The 27,660-nt window shown below is 35.2% G+C and overlaps 1 protein-coding gene across 1 annotated transcript; it reads left to right on the top strand.

Moving 5' to 3' along the window:
* The first annotated feature begins 2,136 nt into the window (after positions 1–2,136).
* On the top strand, positions 2,137–27,660 carry LOC121389684 (chordin-like). Its single transcript, XM_041521334.1, has 21 exons — positions 2,137–2,257; positions 4,760–4,860; positions 9,721–9,853; positions 13,709–13,801; positions 14,346–14,466; positions 14,765–14,858; positions 15,284–15,425; positions 16,743–16,871; positions 17,201–17,280; positions 17,644–17,785; positions 18,846–19,087; positions 19,591–19,741; positions 20,158–20,393; positions 20,830–20,943; positions 21,591–21,773; positions 22,282–22,494; positions 23,332–23,437; positions 24,099–24,253; positions 24,955–25,048; positions 25,494–25,724; positions 26,256–27,660. Exons 1-21 carry the CDS (start codon positions 2,137–2,139, stop codon positions 26,321–26,323), a joined length of 2,949 nt encoding a protein of 982 aa, XP_041377268.1. The 3' UTR covers positions 26,324–27,660.

Below are 27,660 nucleotides of genomic sequence, written 5' to 3' on the forward strand. Positions count from 1 at the left end.
AGTCCATATTTTCTTTATACAAAACATCAATTTAAACGACAGGTCCCCTCGATATCCGCCCCTCCTCCCCCCCCCCTCCATTATTTGAACCAGTCCGTTAATACCATGTAAATGCGCATCTATGGAAAATTGTCATAGATATGATTAATTATTTGTAATAATATAAATTTGTTCACATTATATGTTGATCTACCAAACTGGCTTAAATTATTATATTTCCGTTAATTGTGGGAAAGTAATATTATAATGTGTCATAAAATAAAAATTCTAATAGTGATAAAAATAAAACAGAAACATCAATAATGATTTTTCATTTTGTAACACAGTATCATGATGGAGTTTCTTAATTAGTGAATAGGAGTTATGTTGTTGCAGCATATTTGTAGTGGGTTGGGGTTGCAGACTGATATTTTGCTTGAATTAAAATAAAATGGCCAAAATCTTGATAGCAACGTTTATTCATATTTGCACTACTATCAAACATCTATACAGAGTTCCAAACGAAACACTATGCATTTTTACATGGATCACAACTAATACTGTGAGTAGAATGATGGAAATATGTATATGGTGAAAAGGTTTCAGGCCAGCTCATTTTGCTCGAATGCGAAGATTTGTTTCAGAATGGGTGTGGGGGTTGGGGTGGTCAATGGACCCCATAATACCCCCCCCCCCTCCGCTTATTGTGCAGCTATTTCTGTGTAACATAAATAATAAAAAAGCATAACAATAAATAATCACATTATAACTTACCCTAAACCTTTTTATTTCTCGTTTTTGATCGTATACACAATGGTATATCAAAGAACGCGGTGTGTGCTATCTTGTCTGAAGGATGTTGCATATAAACAATTCCTTGCCCAAAATGATTTTTTTTTAGCGGGTTTCTTCTCTAAAACTATATGTCAAAATTACTAAATGTTTGACATCCAATAGCCGATGACAAATAAATCAATGTGCTCCAGTGGTGTCGTTAAACAAAACAAACTTTTACTTTCTTGTTTTTAACGAATACCAAAAACAACGCCAAAAACGGGGGGGGGGGGGGGGGGGGGGGAGTATTTGATAGTAAAAAGACAAAAAAGAAAAAAAGATAGAAAAAGACGCTCTCAATACACATACATGTGTGTATTGTGTGTACATGATATTTTCTCAACTTTGATCCACATTAATCCACCAAAGACGGTAATAACAGGCCAGGTTCGTATTAAACGGTATTAGGAGGACAAGTTGCGTGTACAATGTAATAAAATTAATCGACATGGATCACATTTCTACTAAGGGAGATTTTTTCTGCTTTATTTTTCTCCACAATACAAGGGCGATTCTGGGATTTAAGAGGGGGAGGGAGGGGGTAGGGAATATGAAATTTAAGAAAGGTAGGGATTTCTTGTACCCATAATATTAGCCGGACAATGGAAGACCATTTTATTCTATAATAATAATTTGGGGTTTTTTGTTAGTAAAACAAAGTTAGTGTTATAATTTACTAAGATAAAAGATGAAAAAAAAGATAAACAAGAAAAAAAACCCGTAACACCCTCCATCCCCTCCCACCTCCATCCCCACCCACACCCTCTGCTCTCGTTAGATCTGCCCCAGCAATAAGACGAAACACTCACGAACGGTAAAGCGGAGTCTTTTGTCGGCGATTGGGTGAGCCCGAGTTTACTTAGTAAGAACGCGGAATATAGCGTGGAGCGGATGAGGCCAGTTTGTCGGGCCCGCTAAAAACCGAACACCTTTAATCGAGATTAATTGCAAGTAACCTTTGATGTCCGCCGCCGGAGAAAGGGGCTGTGAGACCCCTATTCTCCCCTACTCAGGGATTATCATCGCCACCGATGCAGGGCTGCGCATGGGCCGAATTAGGCGGCCCTTTACTCATTTATGGGTCCAATCAGGGAATGCTTAAAACCGGCATGCCCCGTGTGCTGTTATCAAATTGAAAATATCATTCAGAGGGAAAACATATCGAAACTCGTGCTATATCATACATATTTTTCTTTTTACTGTTTGCTGTATAGTTTGTTCCGCAGCTAGAGGAGTGTTATTGTGCTAGTTATTGTTCACGTGTATGTGTGTATACACGTCGTGTTGTATATCTCGTCGTTTTTGATTTGCAACATTCGGACTATGGATCTCGTCTTACCGCTTTTTGTTCTCCTCGCCATGTCGGTTACCTGGACAGGTGCGAGGAGATCGAACATCCCGCTGATCGGAGACGCGATCGAACGAAAGCAGAGCAGAACGCCTGGTGAGTGAAACCGATCTATTTACCGCCATGTATCTGTTTACTTACATTATTTAGATATATCTCCAGTTACATACATAGCTGTGTGAAACGGATTAGCATAAATTCTTCCGCTCATTCAATTCAAGCGAGGCGTTTGTGTGTTCCATTATACGTAGTATCGGAATGAATTGCTTCTCATAAAACCTTTTTTTAAATTTACATAGTGGATTTTTCATCAATGATATGGGATCTTAAACAAATAATAATTAATATTTTTACGTTGTTTACTTACTGTAGTAAGAATTTCCATTAATGCATATATTCCAACGTGGTTAACGTGGCAGGATATTGGATAAGAATGAAATATATAAAATAATTATATGTAATAATATGCCTTCAGGATGACGTATGGTTAATTAATATTAATATTACTGCATTTTATTTTGATGACGTAAACGCGTTCAAGTTATATTCCTGTAAAAAAAAACCTGTAATATTTTCTTAGGCGTGATTGTGAAATGATAAAATATACAAATGCACATGTATTAAGAATTGTGCACGAAGACAGTAAATAATATATTGACAATTGATTACGACATTGTGAGACGGAGGTTTCCTTATATCTCTTACGTACACAAATGTATTTGTATTTGTGTTAGAATTGTCCATAAAATCATTGAAAATAAATAAATTATAGACCACTAATCACGGAATATGTTAAACCTATTTCAAGATTTATTATTATTAGAGTTAGTACATGTATTATCATTATTAATACTAGTATTAATAATAATTTTGTTTTATCAATACATATTATTAATACATAATCATTTTATTAATACATAATACATACTATTAATACATATTATAATACATATTATAATACATATTATAATACATATTATTATACATATTATAATACATATTATTAATGCATAATACATATTATTAATGCATAATACATATTATTAATACATATTATTAATATATATTATTATTATTTAAAAAGGACAACTATATATAAGTTTGCTTCCATGAAGCAAATAATACAAAAGTACAAATGGAACCAAATTATTTCAATAAATGTTATCAATCACACACCCAATCAATTCTGAAACAGTCTATGGCGAGTTTGTTTTACCCGTTATCGTCTTCGTTTGAAGGCTGCTAAGACAGGTATTGCCGATAACCCTTTTCGGCATCAACAAATTGCAGTAAAGTAAACAAAACACGATTAGATGGCTTCATCTGGCAAGCGGAACCGATGTTCTATATATTCGCTTTGTGTTCTGTTAGGATAGCACAGATTACATTTTAATATTATGATTATTTAATATAAAATTTATACAATAAATAAAATCTATTTTCATTTTCAAAACATGGGCGAGTTAGGATCATGCGTTTTTAAAATAATTTTAAAACAATATCATAAATAATGTTGGTTGGTTGATACAATAAATTCAACTGAATAATAAACAGCACGGCAAAATATTGTGCCGTTGATAGTGTTGGCTATATAAAACATGTAGGCTTGACGTTTATGAAACACACCAATACAATGTCTATACAAGTAATAATATTGATCATGTACAATTTATAATGTAAGTTGTTTTTAAATAATTAATTGGTTGCATATTATTAACAATATTTTAATTATTATAACTTTATTAGCATTCTTAACCCGCAAAACACTTTGTATTGTAAACAAAATATGGATTAAACTATGAAATATTAAAAGAAAGGATCATTTGCACATGGTAAAATATTAATTAATGTTCAATAAAATTATGATATAGGTTAATATTTTCTTTTTTAATTCAATGTAAAATCATTACTTCCTTCTTACTTATAAATGTTAAAAATTGACAAGTTAGAAAATAAGAGTAAATTTTAAACAATTCTACATAATTTATACATTTATCCGCCCCGTCTAAACCAATCGTATGCTTACTGTAAGTAACACCCATTTTTATATTTAACAATAAACCCGAAACAAGCACACTAAACTAATATTTGTAGGTAATATAATATTATTTATTTAATTCCGTTATCTTTACACTTCCACAGGCTACGATGACCCTAAATTGGCACACTTGTGTTGATTTTTTGTTGTTGCTTTGGTTTGGGCTAAATTAATTTTATGATAAACACGTTAATACCCATCAAATACGTATATTGGGCATGACTGAACCTACGGTTTGGTTTAAAGCGACTGTCCAGAGTTTGCAGGCACTGTAAGATGTTTCTGACTAACAGTAAAAGAACCATTTTTGCTACTAAAATTAAACATTAATTGTATTTTCTTGTTTAGAATATGTGATTTTAATCATGAAAAAAAGGATCTGTAAGTGGTAAACATTGTTATAATGGCAAAACAATCTGGATCATAATTAGTACAATTTGACGAATTTGCATGGTAATACGAATTTGGATATAATAAAAGTAATACACTTTGAAATCTGTGGCAACTTTTATAGAATAAATCTTTTAAACAAATTATTTATTTTGTTTTCTTCTTTGCAGGTTGTTGGTTAGGCGGAACGTTTTACCACCTGGAACAAAGATGGAGTCCGAAACTGCTGCCCCACGGAACGATGCACTGCGTCAAGTGTCAGTGTATTCCGGTGAGTAGCAGTCAAATATTTACCCGTTCCTGGCGTTAGGGATTTCACTGCCGTTCCGAACCAATTAAATTATTAAATGCTTCAAAATGCACTGCACCTGCATTTAATCTTTTATGATATATATTACATAATGCTTAATTTTAATATTTTTAAATGTCACTCCCATGGTACATATATAAAATATATAACGTATGTTGTTGTTTTTTGTGTATATGTTTTCTTTAATATTACAACTGTGTATTAGTAGGGATTGTATTTAATTTATTAAATTATTATAAAATACATGAATTATAATGTTGATTCTTAATGCGATGCACTATAATAAATAACGTGATGTACTTAATAGTCTTAATATTTATATTGTAATATAATGTCTCGTTTGTTTCCTCACTTGAGATATTTTTCTCGTACAAATGTTTAATTTAAAACAAACGATACCCATGCATGCATAAATTCACACACGACATAACATACACAAGTATATTTATAATATTTATATTTATTTATATTTATAATACACACACACACACACACACACACAACGCGAGTGTGTACTGCGTATGCATTTCTTCCTAGGTAGAATTTGAAAACTATTCTCTGCGCGCTGATACATTTTAACTTAAGCGGTATTTACCATACGTAGACGTTTATTTATACATTATATATTATATTTATTACATTATATTATATTATATTATATTATATTATATTATATTATATTATATTATATTATATTATATTATATTATATAAATAAACGTATTTATAATACACAATGCGAGTATGTGTTACGTATGCACCAAAACGTTTTTCATCCACGGTAGAATTTGACAACTATTCACTGCGCGCCGATACATTTGAACTGAGCGGTATGTATGTACGTAGGTAATAAAAGTAGACACTTCAGTAGTCTACTACTTGATCCGTTCAAATCCGACACCAGCCAAGAGATATTTATTTCGCCGGAGAATGTTTTTCAAATACCTCTCTTGTAATCACGACACCTTGGGTGTGAATAGGGTCGGGGTGTTCACTTCTAACAGGGGGTGTTCCGCCGTGTGTGGTCTTGTAATAACGTGGGTGTAAATCATTACGACAAACCCTGTGATTTTATTTTATTTTATCTATGACTTTTATAAGAACCATAAATGTGGGTGGATAATAAATCGTTGGGTACAGATAAATCACAACTCATTGCAAGGGATGTTCTGTTAATAGTTGTACGGTGGTGGTAGACGGGTGGGGGAGTTGAAAAAGACGTTAATACTGTTTCAGGTTTGCCCGATCGCTCATAGGGTAACGCAAATCCTTGACTAAGTTTCCTCGCCTGGTGACAGAAATTAAATACATAAAGAACAAAACAAAAATACTTGAATTGTATCAAAAACAAAAATATGTGTCACAGTGAAGAGATTGAATGTTAAATACAGTTCCATTTCCAAGTAATTTTGTCATGCCCATGCCTACTCAAGGTCAGTGACGTACATGACAGTCACAGTGAAAAATCTAACTCAGTGCAGTGTCTCACATGATAAATATTTTTATTTTGTAATTTGAAAAATTATATGGATTATTTTTGTAATTACGGGCATGAGTTCTCATATAAAGTTACCATACTGATAAATCATTTTTTAATTTGTAATTTGAAAAAAGGTATATGTATTAGTCTTGTAATAATATACGTTCAAGAAAAAAAAAAAACCCCGGCATAGGCAAAGTGTTAACAAGCTCTTTTCTTAAATAAAATAGTGCAGGTGTTTTATTGTTTCAATTAATATTTTTCTCGCCAGGTAGCGCTTATTACATTCTCGCATTCCTTTTTTCTTTATCTGCTGGTTTTATCCACGTCAGGTAGAGCTCATTAGAGCTCATTAGAACCCAATGCATTCCGATCTTTTTTCCGTTCATTTTCTCTACGTCAGTTTGCGCTCATTAGAACCGAGTGGATATCTTTTGGATTTTCCCTTCATTGTTTTCCTCCAAGTCAGGTAGCGCTCGTTAAAAACAAATTCCCACATTCCTTTCTTTTTCGTTCTTCTGTGGTTTCCCCCAAAGTCAGGTAGCGCTCCTTAGCCTAGTAAAATCTCTTATCGTTGTCTACTGTGAGTAATTGCATTTCGCCTTTAAGCTCGGAAAGATGGCCGCCCCGATAACATCTCTCTCCCTGTTTATTAACAACGTCGAGGTGTGAAACGCACCGCGGAATGGAACGCGCGGATTACGACGGTGTCGACGGAGAAAAGATTTCGTGTTATTTGGTTTTCAAAGGTCTTGCTCAATTGACAAAGTAAGGCTTCCCCCCTAAACGCCGTAATCTCCGGGATTAGCCTATTGCCGTGCTTTTCATCCCGTTCATGAGTTTTCTATGACGACGTACACATTTTCAAATAGGCATGTTTAACCTTTCGAATCATTTTTACTTCTTTTTTTTTTTTAAATCTCGTGTTATGTCGCGTGAATGAACGCCACCCGAACCGTCTAGTGCGTGCTGGTTTAGTGGGTGGGTGCGAATTGGTCATGGGGTGTTATATATTTCAGTTGTAGGCATTTTTGTTTGCCAGTTAGTGTATGCACAACGAGGTTCCAAAATAAATTATATAGATATCAAATTCATCATCAACCACCACCCCCCGAACCCCCCCCCAAAAAAAACCCCCAACAACAACAAAAACAAAACACACACACACACAAAAAAAAAAAAAAAAAAAAAGCAACCACATTGAAAGTTATTGAGAGTTATTGTATATTAAAATAAGAATTTATGTTAATTTATGTTAATGCAAACCCCAGTTTTTCATGTAGAACGTACAGCACTAAACGTTACCCTGCAATACTGAAAAAATGTGTTTATAAAAGAAATTAAAAAAACATTTAGTAGAGAAGACTGGTGGATTTGTTCTTCGTTGTTTCTTCTGGAATAATAATAATAAAAATGATTTGGGGGCATGCCATGTCCTCCACACGCACCCCCACGCCTGTGCCAAAATTTGGTTTCCCCTAACCTTAACCATGTTGTAGCCTAGATACATTATTATGCGCTATTTCGTACCCTCGTTATAATATTAGTTTCATTCAGTCGTGTATCGGTTTCTACGTGTCAGACATCATAAACCAGTAATCCGAATGTTTGATCACAACGTGTTGTACACTCGAACCACAAGTGGTTGTTTAGAGTGCATTCGTGGTTTATCTGCACTTCTCCCACTCATTAACTAAATTTTGCATTCTAATTTGCACCGACATAAGTGTCTGTACTACTTGTACGTATATCCGTATCCATACTTGTATTTCACACGAAAGCGAACCTAAATAGATATGATGGCAACACTGTTTAATGCAATACATGCACTGCAATATATCAGTATTAAACATTCGTGTACATTAAAAATATATTTAATCACTCCGCGTATAAAGCGTCATGAGTTGTGATTAAATATATATTTTTAGTGTATATGAATTGTTACAGTGCCTGTATTGCATTAAATAGTTGTTAAAATTTGGTAGAATAATTTGTGGATTCAGTTACGTCAATAGTTAGGTTCGTAAAAGAAAAACATACTTTAAAATACGTTTCGTTGCATTGTTTCGTTACGGATCGTTTCTTACGAATCTAAAATATGTTCAAGCATTTTCCCCGCAATAATATATTTAAACACAAATCACCGATAGTTTCTCTTTCATTCTCAGTTGTAATTTGTTATGTTTATATGTTACTAGTATACATACAACAAACAGTATTCATTTAAGATCGTACGATCTCATTGTTGATCACTTATGATAGTCAATAACATTTTATTTTTCGTCTTCCTTTGTACTGTACTTCATATATTAATGTAGCATATAAGTGTTCCTTTGGTATAATAAATACAAATTAAAAATAAAACCCCAGTACAACAAACACCAAAATATGGCTACCATGGCCGTGACTAGAAACACTGGGAGGAGGAAGTTACCTCCCTTGAAGAAATAACAACGTTTGGAAGCGCCCTCTTTGTTTATCAGTTTTATTCGCTGTATCGCAGTATTGCACCGGCTGTGCAAAATCCGGATGGCAACTGATTGCACGTGCTGCTAAGCGATCTTCATTTGTAAATTGTTAGCAACTTGAGCGACACGTTTATGGTAGAACAAAGATAGTCACGTGCTCGCATGCGCCATAAGTCACTCGTATGCGACTAGTTATGTCCTTTCTACTGCCAATTTGTTCTAAAGATCGTCAGCTTGGAGGAAAATAAACAAGTTTTGTTGTTGTTTAATTTTGATTAACGCAAACGCTAATCTTCCAAAGTCCATAGCAAATTACAAACAGATATACATGTACAGATAGTTACTAGTATATATAGACTGCATCTATGCTATGGTCTCACGATACCACTGTACTAAAATAAACAAGTTGATTTCAGCTGGATAAAATTTGCAGCTTTAGTAGTCATAAACTGGGGGCAAAGGTATCTCATTTAAAAAGAAAAATAATAATAAAACAAAAAGAACAACCCTTTTGCTTAGAACCAAAATATCTTGATCACGGCAGGTCTTGCAGCACTTCCCGGCAACAGGATGGTGTTGCCGCAGTCGGGTTTCGGACAGTCCAGTTTGATGCAGTTCTCGCTGTTCCATTGAACGATTTAAATACTTTTAAATAATGTTATGTTCTACTTCTCTCCCCCCCCCCTCCCTCCACACACACACACTTATCCGATTTCTGTTTCCACTAGGTTCGTCATATCGACACTCAAAAGCCGGCAATCTTTCCTTTTCTTTAATTCAGGAAAGCACACCACGGACACACGGTAGTTCGATCTTGCGACGCTAGCAACTCAGTATGAATCATGACATTATATTATCGTTTTATTTCCTTCAGATTGAGAAGAAAGGCGTGCTGCTTCACCGAGGCCAGATCATCTGTAAGAACATCAAACTGGACTGTCCGAAACCCGACTGCAGCAACGCCATCCTGTTGCCGGGGAAGTGCTGCAAGACCTGCCCTGATCAAAGTTAGTGAACCATTTATTTTTAACGACACCACTAGATCACATTGATTTATTAATCATCGGCTATTGGATGTCAAATATTTGGACATAGTCTTAGAGAGGAAACCCGCAACATTTTTTCCTTAGTAGCAAGGGATGATTCATCCAACATACAGGATATCACATACCACGGCTTTGTACCAGTTGTGGTGCACTGGCTGGAACGAGAAATAGTCCAATGGGCCCACCGACGGGGATCGATCGATCGATCGTTTTACCACTCGGCTACATCCCGCACATACTACGATAAAGATCTATCTTTCCATTGCAATTTCCAGCCCATATATCAAATATCATTACACTATTATATATATGAGCATGAAGTAGTATCAGCTTAATATTAGACTCCCAACTGTCACGACGAAGTTGACCAACTCGCCTATCTCTTCTGCGACTGTCTAGTTGCTAGTCTGAGCACCCTCGTCGTATACAACTTCTACGACCGATTAGTTGTTAACCTTAGCGCGCCAGAGAAAGGAGTACGGGAGTAAAACGCAACTGGCCAGTCGGCCAACTCCGTCGTGGCAGTTGACAATTATTTCACGGGATTTTGTCTGTCAAAGTGTGTATTGCTTTTTGCTTTCGTAGAGATTTAAAAAAGAAAACAAAAACAAAAACAAAAGAAAGTAAAAGAAGAAAAATAACTTGCTACGTCGTGTGTAGTAGTTAATTTATTTATATTTAAATTAAATTATTTTATTTCATTTTACGAAATACTATTAATTATATTACACTGAAGTACCACCAGTATCAATTATTTATTATTTATTTATTTAGTTCATCACTCTTATTATACAATTTAATTGCCATAATGAGGTGAATTCAATATAATATTTTGTGAGAAATGCCGTTAGGCGACTTATAAATGTGCAAAGAATATGTACGCATATTGAAATTCATTTGGTTGCAAGCGATCCCAGAAATAACATTAAGACCACCCACTAACGCCTCATTATAGAACGATTTTAATGCTGTTCAGTGTACTCGCCGCCCAAACGGGTGAAAAGCCGGCGACACTTCATCCCACTTCAATCCGCCATCTTTTGTTAGGACCGCACAAAATTAACGCGTCATCAAAGATGGCGATGTTTGCTTTACCCGGGAACAAGCCGCTCTGAGAACCGACACCCCCGAAATTGTATGATTCCGTCTTGAAAGAGCCACTCGAGTCTGTGAAAAGGAGAATGAGGTCTTTAGTCCTACACCCATTCAGTTTTACTCAAGTGTATCAAATAAGAACGAGTATCTTGCCAGGTTCCATTGTAACGATCGGTAACTTTGTGGAATCGGGTTTGAATGTATGTTGACACGCCGCGTCTGTCTTCTTACATAAGAACGCTCAATGGCTCGCTCAATACGTACTAACAAATCTGGAAATGAGCCAGACTTTGCCGTTTATTAGCATCGCTATGTGGAATTCCGCCACGGAGCAAAGATTTATTTTAGGTGTTTCGTTGATAACCACTTCCATGCATCAGGTACAATACACCTGTTGGGTTCAAGTGGCGTAATTACTCTGTATACAGGAAATATTAATGCTGAACCGTAGTGCATAGCTAATAATATATATATAAAAACCTATACTGAGTAATCGAAACCCTGCGTAACGCCTGTTTTCTGGCGGTTATAGCTTCACCAAAAGAAATACTGAGCATATTACAACATTGTACACACCTCGGTCGCCTAGTAGTTACGCCGTTAGTAATTAAGGCTGTTAGGTGCTGGGTTCGCATCCAAGTACCTGCTCTCACCGAAAGTTAGTTGTCTTAGGGGCCCTCTGGGTGAGTGTATAAACAACTACGCCGATTTTTCTCTCATTAACTACCATTAACACCTGTCCCAGGTAGACAAGCATCAGAATCAAGTTTTAAAAATTGTTATCATTAACGATATGTGCAAAATCCGGACGCCAGTAAATAAATGTCTCAATGTTCTGATCATATATTATTTGTTAGTGTGCTTGTTTGTTTATTTATCTATTTATCTATTTATCTTCCCCCCCCCACCCCCCCCCCCCCCCACCCCCTCTCTTGGATGTGCACATAATGTTGGAATATTTTATCTTAAATAATGGATTATAGTGCCAACATAGCGTCATAATTAATCTTCTTTTTTATTATTTTAATTCAGTTTATTTCAGTAGGCCTCACGGCATATAAACTCCCCACATACAAACACGGCAACACACGACGTTATACAAGCCAGAGAACTATATATACAAACCGCTAAACGATTTGGCAATGCAACATAATTCCCGCAAGAACACTGAATGATTTAGACCTTGAAATACCATATTACCTATAAAACAATTTCTGATTGTGACCTACGTGGTTTTGACACGAACGTGTGTGATAGTGGTAATAATAAAGATAATTTTAGTGTATTTCATAAACAATACAGATAAATAAAGTTTCGAATAAAACGTTAATCGAAATCTCACAGCATTTGCTATTAGCCCGGCGATACGCGCTGCCATACTTGATAACAAATGAAATACTGTATTTGATAATAACAAGAACAACGAATGCAAGGGAAAACAATATTTTGTTTATTGTCAGACTGAGCGATTTTTTATTTATGGTTATATAGAGCGTGGACTGCACTTTTTGATTAGCAGCAAGGGCTTTTTTATATGCACTATTCAATAAATAGGATGTTACGTACACCAGTTTGGGAGCACTGGCTGCAACTAGAAATACCCCAAAGGCACCCACCGACGGGGATCGATCCAGCATCAGGAAAGCGTTTACCGTTGACCTTCGTCCGGGCCTGAAATTCAGACCATATACAGCCCCATCTCTTTGTTGCTGGTATTTTCTAACGTCCATAAACAAAATACATCACGATTTTTAAGGAAACTATTTTTAACGGTTGGCTATAGTCCCTGGGTTTCATGTTTGGTTTATACAAAATAAACTTTATAATTGCTATGTTTGACTCGTCTGGAAGCGTGTCACTGGAGCCAATCGCTATTTCCGGTCGTTTTGGCGCCGCCTGCTCCGCGGGTAACGTTCCGTATGATACGTACACGTAGAACTACATTCAATGTATACCTGGGGATCGTGGCAGGTAAATTATCCGTTAACATTTATCAATATTTAGAAATAAGGCGGATTATGTGGGGAAAGCATACATACCAAAATAAACCCCCACCAAAACATGACTTTGGAAGGTGTGAATGTTAATTTTATATAAAACTAAATACATAGTGTGTAATGTATAAACCCACACAGAGATGTGACACAGGAAGGTGTAGTTGCCTATTTTATATAAAACGTAATTCAAAGTGGGTTCTGCTAGGTTGAGGATCATGAGGAAGTGAACTGGTTTTAGAACATATTATCATATTTGTTTAAAAAATATTCAGGAATATTTATTTTTAAAAATTAATAAACCTTTTGTGACACCACAATTCCCCCATGCACATCGCCGTCACGGCAAAATGATGTCTGTTATGCTACGGTGTTTTAGTAGCTGTACTATTTATTTTAATGTATTTTATTTAATTTCCTTTCTTTTCTTTTATTTGAATTCATTTATTTCAATTCGTTTCATTTTTATTTCAATTCGTTTCATTTTTATTTCAATTCGTTTCATTTTTATTTCATTTTACTTATTTATTTACTTATTTACTTACTCATTTATTTACTTATTTGATTTGATTTGATTTATTTTGATTCCAATACAATTCTATTCATTTCATTTATTATTTTTATGTATTTATTGAAATGTCTGTCTTTCTGTCTGTCTATCAGAGTATCTTTTATTACATAATTACTATAGTAGATCACCCACATTAATTTTATTATTGTTTTTCAGTGAACAGTTTTGAAGACAATTTTTCCTTTGCTTCGGACAAAAAGAAGAAATCTACCCTTAGCGGAGACCAGTATGAACAGATTGGTAAAGCCGGTAAGCTGTTGAGAAATTCTATTTTCCGCAGTAAACCTACGCAGGGAAAAACCGGGGCACAGGTGTCTTCTGTTAGACAAAAGGCAGCTATATTTAAAAACGTGGTAGTCACCAGTATCGTTATTGTTATGGTATTTATGATATTTGTAATTGGTGGGGGGGGGGGGCGGGGGGGCAGTAAGTTGTTTATTACATGTTAATATTATGCAATAAAATAAGTACTGTATTATGTTTCAATCAATAAAATAAAAAAAGGCAGTGTTAATTTCACACTTGTTTGAGGGACACCTGACCTCATCTCTATTCGCCAATGGCACGATTACAGTGGATAGGCGTTTGGTTTTTTTGTATATTACTTTTTAATTTAATTGTTTTTTAATGATGACGATACACGTTACTGGTATTTGCGAGTTCATCATAAGATTAGATTACAAGGTGTAATAAGTGGAAATCCGGCGTTATGTCCATATGCAGTTTAATTTTGTTGCCACCAAGTACAGTTTATTATGCTAAATGTTTAATATGTTGTTGTTTGTTTATCTAGAATTCACTGCTCTACTCGTTGGAAGAAATGTCCGTCGTCAAGCTGTCACCACCCGGTCCGTGGCCGTGGTCCGGATAACCGTCGAGAACCGCGAGTTGACTTACTCTGTGCGCTATACTCGGTAAGTTATTTGTTCGTTCGTTCGTTCATTCATTCATTCATTCATTCATTCATTCATTCATTCAGTTAATGAATTAATGAATTAATTAATGTTTATCACGTTACTCATTTATTCGTTTATTCACACGTTAATTTATTTATTCTTTTATTCTTTTATTCATTTATTCGTTCATTCAATCAATCAATCAATCATTGAGATTATTGCTTATCATAAAGGTAAACAGATGTTTTGTGGTCACTGTAAAAGCAAATTATTTATTTATTTATTTATTCGTTTATTCGTTTATGTGATATTATAGACTGGATCATCCCAAGTTCCTGCAGATTACGGATGCTAACGGAAACATATTAGTTGAGAGTCCCATTGTGAAGAAACGATCTGGAGACAAAAAGGTGAGATTTCAAATATTAGGAATAATTCAAATAGAAAAAAGAATGTAATATCTACACTACATTGTATCTCTCATATAACATCCAGCAAAACCAACGAATAATAATAATAATAAAAACCGAACTACAAGTTATTTATTACATAAAAATATGTTTTTGTTACAATTTAATGATTGAAACTAAACACTACAGTAGTAATTTAATGATGTATTTTCTCTGTTGTGTTTTACGGAATAAAATACAGGTTTTACTAAATATGTTTCATATAGATGTGTTCAAAATAATACTTTCTCTTGTGTACCATCTTATCTATCTATCTATCTATTTATCTTATCTATCTTTCTAATCTATCTAATCTATCTATCTATCTATCTATCTATCTGTCTATCTGTCTATCTATCTATCTATATCTATCTATCTATTTTCAGCTATGTGGTGTTTGGAAAAAGATCCCGTCAGTGTACCTCCAGTACTTCAGAGAAAAACGGCTCTTTGCGGTGATTACCACGTCCCGCTACCCAAAGGGATTGGTCGCTGGAAGAGTAGTACCCAACGCGAATGTCCATAAAGGTAAGTTACATACTAACAAAAATGTTATTCAGTTATATTTCGTTTTCTGTAACCTTACTATAAATTAAGTATTGTATACAGTGATATGATGAAACGCGCCGTTTGATACCACATGCCATTAAATAAAATATCAGCCCTCTAATAACATGAATACTTTTTGCTTGATGGGGCATTAAAATACTCATTTGGAAAGCAATGAAAATGGAAAATGAAAGAGATACTACCTTTTCATTTCCTTTTCACCATTTGTCTATAAATATAGGTTTATGTTTGTACAGCTATGTATACACATGTATATTGGAGTGTATCCCACTAATTAAAACTATATGGCTATAAAAGGGATGAAGTGTACGTGGAATTTCTATATCATTTTGTGATTTGAAAACATCGAACCTACTGAATAAATTGTATGCTGAGGTGTCACCAGATGGACATTCCTTTCCTCCGAACATATATAACAATGCAAACCATTCGAAACAGACGACATTCCAGGAATTCCCGCGCAATTCTCATTGAACTCACTAACACTTTTTCGGTACACCCATCTCATCTGAAGGAGACGACGGAATTCCTTAATGAAAATAATTAGAACATCTCAAATATCGTTTTTCATGTGTATGTGGTAGGAATTTGCGGGTCGCGTGCGGTATTTCCCGAAATAATTACACCTATCTTCTTATCGGTTTGCCTTAGCAATGGGGCCCGCGACGTGATACACATCCTCGTGCGACCTCGGGACCCCAATCTGTTTGTGACCCGGGCTAGGGATGATTCAGCTTAAATTGATGGAAGAAAGGAAGGACATGTTTTATTTAACAACGCACTCAACACTTAAAGCCGTTTTGTCGCCTTTTAAATAAATTTATTTTGCATTTTTTAGTAATATAACTAACACGTTTACTACACTCAGATTATGCTAGCAGTCCTAAATACACACGTCTATACAACCAAAGTTCTCCGGGTCCCTGTTTTACGAAGCGCTGAGATCACCGTAAGTGCATTATGTAGCTAAACAATTAAGATGATTTTAGGGCTAAGATTGCTTCGTAAGTCGGTGCTCTAGACCGATTGTCGGAAATATGATTAGTGTATCAGTAACAGACTACCTGTGAAATATTATGGCCATGTTGTGTAAATCTGTTGCACGTGTTTTGTAGTACACCGTGCAATAAATTATATCTGTGCATGAATCAGAAAGATGGAAACTTACCTTACCTATATATTATAGTTGGAAAGTCGTTTGTACAAAAGAAATATTGGATCTTTAAAATGATTTATTTTGTTTTATGATATATAATTTGCTTTTATTGTTTGCAGAGACTTTTGGATCTGTTTTGCATACCACGAAAGCAGAGGGGATCGGCGGAGTTGCGTCCCTTGAGTACAACCCAAAGACTCGTGTTGTGAACTACGCTATCACATTTGACGGAGTTTTTAATCAGAAACGTAAGATGACACTTATTTAGATAGTTGTTTTAGAATAAAAATTTAGCTTTCTATTAGACACTGTATTTTGATCCAAATTGTTGTCGACATTATATACGACGGAACATGCCAGCAGTGTCTGTGTGTGTGTGTGTGTGTGTGTGTGTGTGGCCAACTTTGTGCTGGCAATTGGTAGTCTGACCCTAGCATTGGACAACCCACGAGAGCTATGTGAATTAGGCCCCTGGTTATTTTAGTCTGATATGTACTTGCTCCTATTTTCTAGTGTTTTCTAATACGTTTAACACTTGGACAGTTTCGTAGTTTTATAATTTGTTTGTCTCTTGCAGATTTCAATGGTGAATATTACGTTACGATTGAGCGCAACACGAAGATTGTGCACCAGTCTATGGGCAAAATCACTCGACGGGTACTTATAGCTTTTTCTTATATCTCATTATAATTAATTAAATAAAATCACAACAGACACAAGCGCGTTCTGCAGAAATTATACAATAAGCCTTATAAGCCTTATTTAGTATCGGTTTTGACAGTAGATTAAGTAAATCTGTTTTACATATTGTGATTGTTTGAAACAATCTTTTTCTATCCAACAAATAGGAAAATTATATATTTATTCGATTAAATTTTTTTTTTACCAATCAGATCACTGGGATCTGATACCTCATCAAAAATAATCAGAATATTTTTCATATTATATAATTATTGTTCATGGTTAATCCGCATCATTGTCATAATTTATTAATATATTCAACAATTCTATTCTGTCTAGGTCAATCAGATCTCTGGATTCTGGAAGCTCAGCAGAAAAAGGGAAGCCAAGTATCTCGCGCGCGGTCGTCTGCTCCTGCGTCTGACATCACGAAATGGCGCCACAATCAGCGGCGACCTGAAACCCCGGCTAACTTGTGGAGGTAACGTCGTCTTCTTCACTAGATTCAATTCTTTGTCTAAAACTTAACACTATGCTTTCTATACACAGTTTAAAAATATACTTAGCTTGATATTTTTGTTTATTGTATTATATATATATTTCTTTTCTATACTTACCTTTTGTAACACCCAATAACGGATGTGTATTTTTGAGTTGGAGCAGTGGCAGATCCAGAAAATCCATTGGGGGTGGGGTGGGGGGGGCAATGACAGGCGGAATGCCAATGGAACTTTGGTGGAGGTTTGGAGGGGGTCGTAAAAAAAATGAAAATTAATATATAATAAAATTATAACTGTCGCAAAATTTAGGGGCGGCCCGGGCCACTGGGGCCCCCTTCTAGATCCACCTCTGTGGGGTGTCGTTAAACATTAATTAATTCATGATTCCATTCACAACACGACTGGGTTGTGAGGAGAATAGTCTGAGGACATTAACATAGTGGGTGTTTTTGTTTTTTTCACAGCAAATACATCTAATTAAAAATAATTAAAAAAACCCTATTGTGGTGGGTATCGGGGAACTAGTCCGTAACTTGCGCTATGGCAATCGTAAGTCTACGTCTGCGACTAGCTGTTATATCGGTTTACCGGTACATGTGTTTGGCATCCATTTCATGCAGAAAGTAGCATCATTACGGAAGAAAGAAAATGATATATGTGTACTTCAAACGATATTTCTTGAACTGTTAGTAGTACCAGAATAGTGGTTTGGTCGTAGATTTACGTTTACATTCAAAACTAGTCTTACGATGTTTTGACCAAATTGGGCACTGACTTTTACTACATATAATCTATTTTTTCCAACCTTCTAAAACATTTTCATTATGGAATATTCGTAATAGCCATTTCCTCGTTATGGATTATGCTAGTATATCTTACCTTTACTAGAAAAAAAACCCCAAACACATAATAATATTTTTTTATTATGCATGATAAGAGACCATGTTTTTTCTTTTTCTTTCATCGACATGACGCAAGTTGCGAGACCGAGACTACGAATATGACGTCATTTTTCTTTAATCCAAAACATTTCTATTTCAGTATTCCAAGCTCTCCTGTCAGGCTCAGAAGCCTTAGAAGCTTCTAGAACATCAGCCGCTGGATCGGTCGTTTTGGAGCTCAGAGAAAAGGGAGTCGTTGATTATCAAATAAGGGTCAGCGGGGTCAAGGACGAGGTCACGAGCATCAGGATAGAGGGAAGTGCAAGCAAGAACAACCGGCGACGAGTTATTGGAAATGTACACAAGACGTTCGTCAAGGATTTCGGCTCTTATTCAGGATGGGTGTGTATTGTTTATTGTGTATTCATTTATTTATCTAGAGCGGGACGTGGTAAGTGGTATCCTGTCTGTGGGATGGTGCATATAAAAGATCCCTTGCTACTAATGGAAAATATAGCGGGTTTCCTCTTTAAGACTGTCAAAATTACCAAATGTTTGACTTCAACAGCCAATGCTTAATAAATCAATGTGCTCTAGTGGTTTCGTTAAACAAAACAAACCTTTTGTAATTTCTTTATCTGTTGCTTATCTGTGTGCTTGTGTGTTTGTTTTGGAAATGTTGCATTTGTTATACTTTCTGAATAACACTTTTTTTTTTTCAATATTTTTATTATTATTTCTTTTTAAATAAGGAAACAAATAAGTTAGTACCAGGGTTTTAATGTATTGGTGTAGATTAAATGCCTTCATATGTGAGATTTATAGATATGCAATTTTTCTTCCATGTTGATAAAAAAAAAAAAATGCAGAAAAATTACAAGTCTTTATAAATATTGTTTATTCAGAGTAACGGAACTTTTAAAAAGATGAAGGCGGAGGATATCGTTATGCTGCTGTCCAATCAGCTGTACATCAACGTTGCTACGACCAATCACAGGATCAGCGAGCTGAGGGGACGTGTCATGGAACTGCCATACCAAGAGAGTAAAGACGAAGGTAAGTTTTTTATTGGTATATTCCTCAAGAACTAGTTTAAAGCAGTATGAAAACTGATTCTTAGAATCTCTATTTAAACACTATTATTTGTTAACAATATCGTGAAACCAACGCCCAAAACAGAATGTTAGAATGAATGAATGTTTAACAACACCCCAGCACGAAAAATACATCGGCTATTGGGTGTCACACAATGGATTTTCATGTTAGATAACCATATGACACATCTCTGTCACAAAGAAAAAAACAGCTAAGATAGATATCCCTAATCCTGATATAACATAATGGACAGACCCACGATGTCAAACGATGAAAAATAATGGCCAAATTACAAGTAGAATCCTGAAGAATAAACGAGTGCATTTATTAAAGCTGATAATGTTAACAAATGATTAATTATTTTATTTTATTTTTAGCGTTCCCTGTTACCCTGACACCTTTCACGCCAAAGAGCCGTGGTGCCGCTGCGCATGCGTGGTTGTCAATGGAAATTGGCTGTCGTCTGCGTTATGAGATCTTTGTGTCTGGTTTCCAGAACAATGTCAGTCCGTTCAGCATTCTCCTTGGTAGCCATAGCAACCGTCTTGAAGGATCTGCAATTCTTGGGTCGGAGGAAGGATTAGGACAAAGCACAGTCTTTGAAACAAAAAAGGTAACGTTTCGTTTATTTGACCATCTCAATAAATGTTCTGTCATATGTCGATCAATAATAGATCAGTGTAAAAATAAAATTGACCTACGTTTGGCAATAATCAACGTTTAAACGTTCGAGAACTATTTGACTGATATCATCGTGTTCTGTCATAAAAAAATAAAAAATAAAATTCAAAGCATGTCGCTAAATAAAACATTGCTTCTTTCCTTTCCAACTAGACAAAAGGGGTATTTTAGAACACCCCTCCAAACCTTATTCGGTGCGGCCCTGGTAGAAAGGCGAACTAAAATATATTTGTTTACTGTTTATAGATCTGTAACTTCGAAATCTGTAACTCATATTCCGTAACGCTAGTAACTTTTAAATATTCATTATGTTTATTAGAACTTATTAATATTCATTTGTTATAACTAATGAATATTGATTACTGCAGGCTTCAGGAAGTGTGGGTGATGTTCCGGATGACTTGTTGCGAGATCTGGACGAGGGGAAGGCGTACCTACAGATCAACATGGGCAGCACCGGGGACGCCGTCCTCGTGGCTAATGTAAGTATACAGTTAATTACATCATCAGCGACGACAACATCTTAAATCAGAAAACTTGTGTTTGCTCATTTGGTATTAAATATTAATTAAACAGTTAAAGTGTGTTTTATTTAACGACACCAGTAGAGCACATTGATTTATTGATCATCGGCTACTGGATGTCAAACATTTGGTAATTCTGACATATAGTTTTAAGAGAGGAAACCCCCTACATTTTTGTTTTTATCTCTTTAGTAGCAAGGGATCTTTTATATGCAACATCCCACAGACAGGATAGTACATGCCACCGCCTTTGATATGCCGTCGTGGTACACTCTCTGGTACGAGAAATAGCTCAATGGCCCTATCTAATATATATTAGCTAGTAAGGACACCTGTTTTTCAGGCATTGCGCTGCATTTTAGGGCAGGTCCAAAGGTTACCTTGCCGGTGGTAGCTCTTAAGAATACATTGGAATTAGTGGTCCTCGGTAGCCCCACACCCCCACACCTAATGGCCGCTGATCGCCAAAGTCCCCTTTTATTCGCCAATGTTTACGAATTTTCTTTTTAGAATTCGCTATCTTTATCGCAGTGTTATATTTCGACGCAGAATTATTAAATTTATCATTTACATATTCATGTACACAACGATTATTCTAATTTCAGGTCAGCTTGCCCAACACGTGTTGGGAGTACTCCAATGACGTGGACACGGACATCCTGGTTGACGAACAGGGCGTGGTCGACCCGTCACTCAAGATGCGCTGTTACTATGAGGGGCGGTACTACGATGATCTGGACCACTGGCTCCCCGTGCAGAATTCAACGTGCAACACGTGCAGCTGTGTGGTAAGTACTTGGTTCATTAACAATGTTAAGACCATGTACGTTGATTATTTCTTGTCTCTGTCTCTCTCTCTCTCTGTCTCTGCCTGTCTGTCTGTCTGTCATAATGTTCTATCAACTGAAGGAGCTAGTAATTTACCAGTGCATAATGTTCAGTTTGGGTCTACAAAATCGTTAATATATTAGTTCGCTATATTACATGTATCTAGTTAAAGAACTGCGATTTGTCATTCGTTGCAGTGGTATACGATTGCATTCTTTACATTTACCACTAAAAGAAATTAAAAGAATTAGTGTCCGAATTATTAAATGTTTGACATCCAATAGCCAGTAGTTAATTAATCAATTAATTAAGTGTTCTCTAGCGGTGTCGTTAAATACATTTATCTCTTATAGTGATTTGTAGTTTGTAGATACTGTTTTGTTTTACAGAACAATGGATCCTGTTCCCTTAGAATATAGTAATTTTCATAAAGTGTCTTCATTCTTCAAATCTATCTTATTTTACTAGAAAGGTTCCGTGAACTGCCATCACCTGCCCTGTCCTGAACTGGCCTGTCTCAATCCAGTCACCAAAGATGGCGTCTGTTGCCCAACTTGCCCGGATGAAGGTCAACAATACTGTAAGTTGGAAGGCGATCTGCGCAGACACCCAGTCGGCCGGAAGTGGCACCCGTTCCTACCTCAGATTGGATTCTCGAAATGCGTCATGTGTCAATGCAAGGTATTTTGTTATAATTATATCATAGCCCACCGTTTCGTATTATTTATTTTTGTTTCTGTTTTTCTTTCATTTATTGATTAATTCATTCATTTTATTCGTTCATTTTATTTATTCATTCATTCATTCATTTTATTCATTCATTCATTCATTCATTCATTCATTCATTCATTCATTCATTCATTCATTCATTCATTTATTTATTCAATCATTTATTACCATTACTTTTAATAAGCTATATAATAGTCATTAATTTAGTTTCTTTTTTGATTGAAACATTTTATTGCTTTTCAAAGAACAAATGGATTAGGCACAAGTTACACAACTTACTAGGCCTTCTCCAAAAGAAATTAAAGGCATACTGTCACAGATTTAAGGACCTTATTTCTCTAAAAATAGATAATAAATAAAGATTACATTAATTGTTGGAAACCAAATCTAGCTATCGTATCACCTTAACTGAACCATGATGGAGTGAAATCCATGTCATCCCTCTCGGCAATTTTAATTTTTGAATTATAGACCATTGCTATAATTCAATTACAAAATGTCATTAATATGGTGGTTATGAAGTAGGTTGAATAAAGTACATTTAGGGACAAATCAAATTATATTTGTTCAGGTAATACTTTGTTAGACCATTAAATAGGTCAGTGGTCTGTGACAATATGCCTTTAATGGTTCTGTTTCTTTTCGTATTTTCACAATTTATTTTTACAATGTTTAATCATAACAAATTCAACCGTCTCTATATTTATTTGGGCAGTCAAAAGTATTTATAAATCCATATAAAAGTGGTGGAAATTCAGATCTTTACATGACCTTATTTTATTATTTCAGCCTGGTGCTATCCCAGAATGCAGCCGTCTTCCGTGTCCGAAGCTTACATGTCCGTCAATTCAGCGAGTTCGACGTCAGTCAGACGACTGCTGTCAGATTTGTGATGGTAAGTGTTTGAAGCAATCGGGTATGTGCTGCCCTGTCAAAAATGTAATTTGTTCTTGCTAATTGGTAGCAACAATAATTTATGTGGCTGCAGCGGACTGGCCTGATAATCTATGATGAATTTGATGATGGTAAATTATACTAATGGTAATGATGATGATGAAGATGATGATCTCAACACCACATCAACATCTGTTAATTATTTATTCTAAGGCCAGTACATAGATTTTTCTAGGACTAAGCAGCCAACCATTACGCCATGTCCTAGATAGACAGATAGCTCAGATAGCTGAGGTGTGCCCAGTATATCGTTCTTGAACAATTTAATTGGTGATATATACCAAAAATCAAGCTAAAACTGTGTTATCATTATCTTTGTTAAAAGTTGTAACACATATGCTACTAAACTTGTTAACAATAGTAATAACATACGAAAACCTTACCGTTTAAATATAATAATATTAATATATTATTAAGTCTGAAGAAAATATATATTTTGTGATTTTGCTTATAATTCTGTAAATTAATGTATATGTACCATATTTTGCTGACAACAATAGTTATATTACTTGATGATGCGAAACGTCTTTAGATTTTCAAATGTAACACATTCTTAAGCAATATTGTCACGATCTTTACATGCCTTCTCTTTTTCGTTTTAGCGTCTATTGTGGCGGAACCGGAAGTGAAGCTGCTGAAGGATATCAACATGATTGGCGCATGCACGTTCATGCAGCGCGTCTTCCCGCACGGCTCCAAATGGCATCCAAGAGTCGCCCCCTTCGGTCAGATGAAATGCGTCAACTGTCGCTGTAGCGTAAGTATTATAAGACAAACTCTTATTTGGAAATATAACCAGCCTCGATGGTGTAGTGTACTGCAGTGTAGTGGTTAATCCATCGGACGTATGGCTAGTAGGTACTGGGTTCGCATCCTGGTACCAGCTCCCACCCCGAGCGAGTTTAACGACTCAGTGTGTAGGTGTAGTACATCTTAATGTTGTTGTCATTTGACGTGTATTTAAAGGTGACAAAATTACCCCATCTCCCTGTGTCTTTGAATAATACATCACTCGCCACATTGTCACCGTTTTCATATTTTTAGGTTGTTTTTTTAGTACATAATAAGTTGCTGCAGAAGTTGGTAATAAGTCATGTTATGTACTTCCACCATTATTCGCTTTCTTTCTAATGAAATCGAATATAACAGTTACTATGATGTGACAAACCTCGACCTTGAAAATGGAGATATCACTATCGCTACATCTTCGATCCAGGAAAGTCATATTTAACTCCCTTTATCCATGCAAATTTATATCGTATCGATATGGCAATACCTTAAATGGACTCCTAATTTAAAAAGAAAAGTTTCTGCCGTGACGACTGATGTGTCAAAAAGCACGTTAAACTACGATATATGATAATAGTATTAAACATGGTATAACACGTATATCAAATGCACTTTTATGTTACTATAATAGTTTTCTTAATAATGAAAAATGTGTTTGTTTAATTTTAGCATGGAGAGTACACCTGCAGACGTCAGAAGTGTCCCAGACTGACGTGTAAACGAAAGATCAGGAAAGCCAACAGCTGCTGCAGTCTGTGTGCATGTAAGTAATACTTATTGATTAAAGGCACAATCGCAAGGATTTGGAATACTATACACTTTACATACGATGATTTTCTGCTAACGCCATGGGCAAGCGATATTAGCGCTAAGATCACAGTAGGTGCATAACTATCATATGCTGCTAGCTGATGTTAAGAATTTAGCAATGAATGACACCCCAGCACGAAAAATGCATCGGCTGTTGGGTGCCAAACTAAGGTAAATACATGAATGAAATGAGATTATTTATTATTTCATCTCCATATCTCCTTATTATCAATGGGTTTTTTCATTTGTAGTAGTAGTAGTATTATCACAATATTGTCATTTCTGTTCCAACCATGATTCTGGCATCATTACTAGTTAGTCATTACGAGCTTTGTCATCAGATTATAATTTTATTATCATCAAATCGTAATTTTATTGTCATTAAATTATCATTCCAGCCAATCAGCCAGAGGAAGATTTGTCAAAGAAAGACGACAAAGCTATTTGTGAATTCGGAGGACGTCGGTATAACGAAGGAGAAAAATGGCGGCCACCAGCGTCTCCAAACGGTAACGGAAGGTGCGCCATTTGCAAGTGTAAAGAAGGAAACGTCAGATGCAGACTTAGGTGTCCAAAACGGAAGTGCAAAGATCCTTTCAGCACAGACCCGTGTTGTCGACAGTGTGCAGGTCAGTGTTTAATTATTATTATTTAAAAAAAAATGATATATTCATTTGTTTAAAAAACAAAATTCAATTGTAATTTTTAAGTTTTGATTGATTTTGAATGATTATGATCTCGATTATGATTTTAATATTGATTTTTATTTTAATATATATTTTTATATTTTTAATTTTAATTTTAATTTGTAATTATGTTCTAATTTAAACAAAAAAATAAAATTAAAAGGTCAATGACATTGATCTGCTTTACGATTGATTAATTATTTTATTAAGGTGTGATCAATTTATAAACTTTTCACAATTTACACCTTCGTATATATCTTTCCTCAATGGAGAGGGAGGTTAAATTGGGTGGATGAACAGTCATCATAATAACAACAAATCTCAATTGACATGTAACAATTCAGAACTTGAACATACCTGTGACTCGCATCAATTCATCACGTTATATATTTGCTATTAACATTTTTTTAAATCACATGTTTTAATTTTAATTTTGAACAAATAACGTTATGTGTGTGTTTTTGTTTTTTTTAGAACGAAAAAGACAGAAATCAAGGAGAAGAAACAAGAAGAACAAGCGAGGGAATTCTAAAGCGGACTGAATTTAGCCAATAGAAAACGATGACAGTTATTAACAAAGTGCTATGTGTGTCACGTGAGATATGTGGACCAATGGAAAGTTTTGATACAAATGGCGAAGGACATTTTTGTTTTTAAATGCCTTGCATGGAATTTCCCAATCTCAAGCTGTGATGATTCTATTTACAGATCCCACGTGTTTGTTTTCTTGTTCTTAAAAGAAAGTGACTTTGAAAGAAAGAAAAGAAAAACAAAACCCCTCGCAATGTGTGATAAACTTGACTGTGTACATGTTTATACAGAATGTTAAACTCTACAAACAGAACCCACAATATTGACAATGTTTCTGTAAGTGTTGTTTTGTGTGGTAAATCTTATTACCAGTCTAGCGTATGCTTGACTTCCATCAGTGCTTCCTTTTCTTCTCTGTTTTTATATTTTGTGTCTTTGTGTAGTTGTCGTTTGATGTATCTATCGTTGTTAAGTTATTACATACCTGTATATATGTACAATAGATCTGTGCAATGTTCCACAAATGATCGATTGTCCGGGGCGGGGCGGGAGGGGTTGGGGGAATGGAATTCTTTCTCCAACCAGCCAAACAATTTAGAAATTATTTTCCAGCTAATCATTAGGTTTTTGCCCCCTTTATATTAAATATTCAAACTGCGACGCTCATTTTCACTTATGACATACGGTCTAGTGTCGCATTTGTTACTTACAATTTTGAATCTGTTGCTATTTTAATAATATCTCTCCTCAAACTTTCCCCAACGGTGGCAAATATCGATATAGTAATGGGTGAGATATCAAAGTTACAGTCCCCATAGTTCCTAAATCCATATTCAGTAAGGTTATGGTTGGTTGGGGTTGTTTTTGTGTGTTGTTTTTTGCGTGGGTTGGTTTGGGGGTGGTGGGGGTGGTGGTTGTAGCCACCCGATATACCCGACATTGATCCATTCGTATACTAGTATTGTTTTCTGCAGGTAGAACAGATTGTTTCTGTAGAGAAACTGAATTTTAGTCAGTAAATATTGAATTAAGTAAAATAAACTGTAGAATTGTAATAATGTCCTTCTATTTACTCAGTTCAATTACAAAGTAAGAACTGATTATGATTATAATAATGAGGTGTTGTGTAAAATACTAAATGTTAATACTTAGAGATTTGGCTTTGTGCCAAGTGTCCGGGTTTTTATTCTTTCCAAATAATAATTAATTATCATTTATATTGTAATATGCTTTAAGTAAAATATGTATATGTGAATATCTCTGGTTATTTAAAACCTTTTATCTTTTTTCATCGTGTATATACATTCATATCAAAACAAAGGTGCTCATTTTATAAATAAATATTTAA

This window comes from Gigantopelta aegis, chromosome 15 (genome assembly GCF_016097555.1).
Source record: "Gigantopelta aegis isolate Gae_Host chromosome 15, Gae_host_genome, whole genome shotgun sequence".
Lineage (NCBI taxonomy): Eukaryota > Metazoa > Mollusca > Gastropoda > Neomphalida > Peltospiridae > Gigantopelta > Gigantopelta aegis.

What these genes read in the sequence shown, in the direction of transcription:
- LOC121389684 (XM_041521334.1), top strand. Translation starts at nt 2,137, where the DNA reads ATGGATCTCGTCTTACCGCTTTTTGTTCTCCTCGCCATGTCGGTTACC. An exon ending in TACTCTGTGCGCTATACTCG is followed by an intron (nt 14,467 to 14,764) that starts GTAAGTTATTTG and finishes GTGATATTATAG; the next exon opens with ACTGGATCATCCCAAGTTCC. An exon ending in TCGGCTCTTATTCAGGATGG is followed by an intron (nt 19,088 to 19,590) that starts GTGTGTATTGTT and finishes TTGTTTATTCAG; the next exon opens with AGTAACGGAACTTTTAAAAA.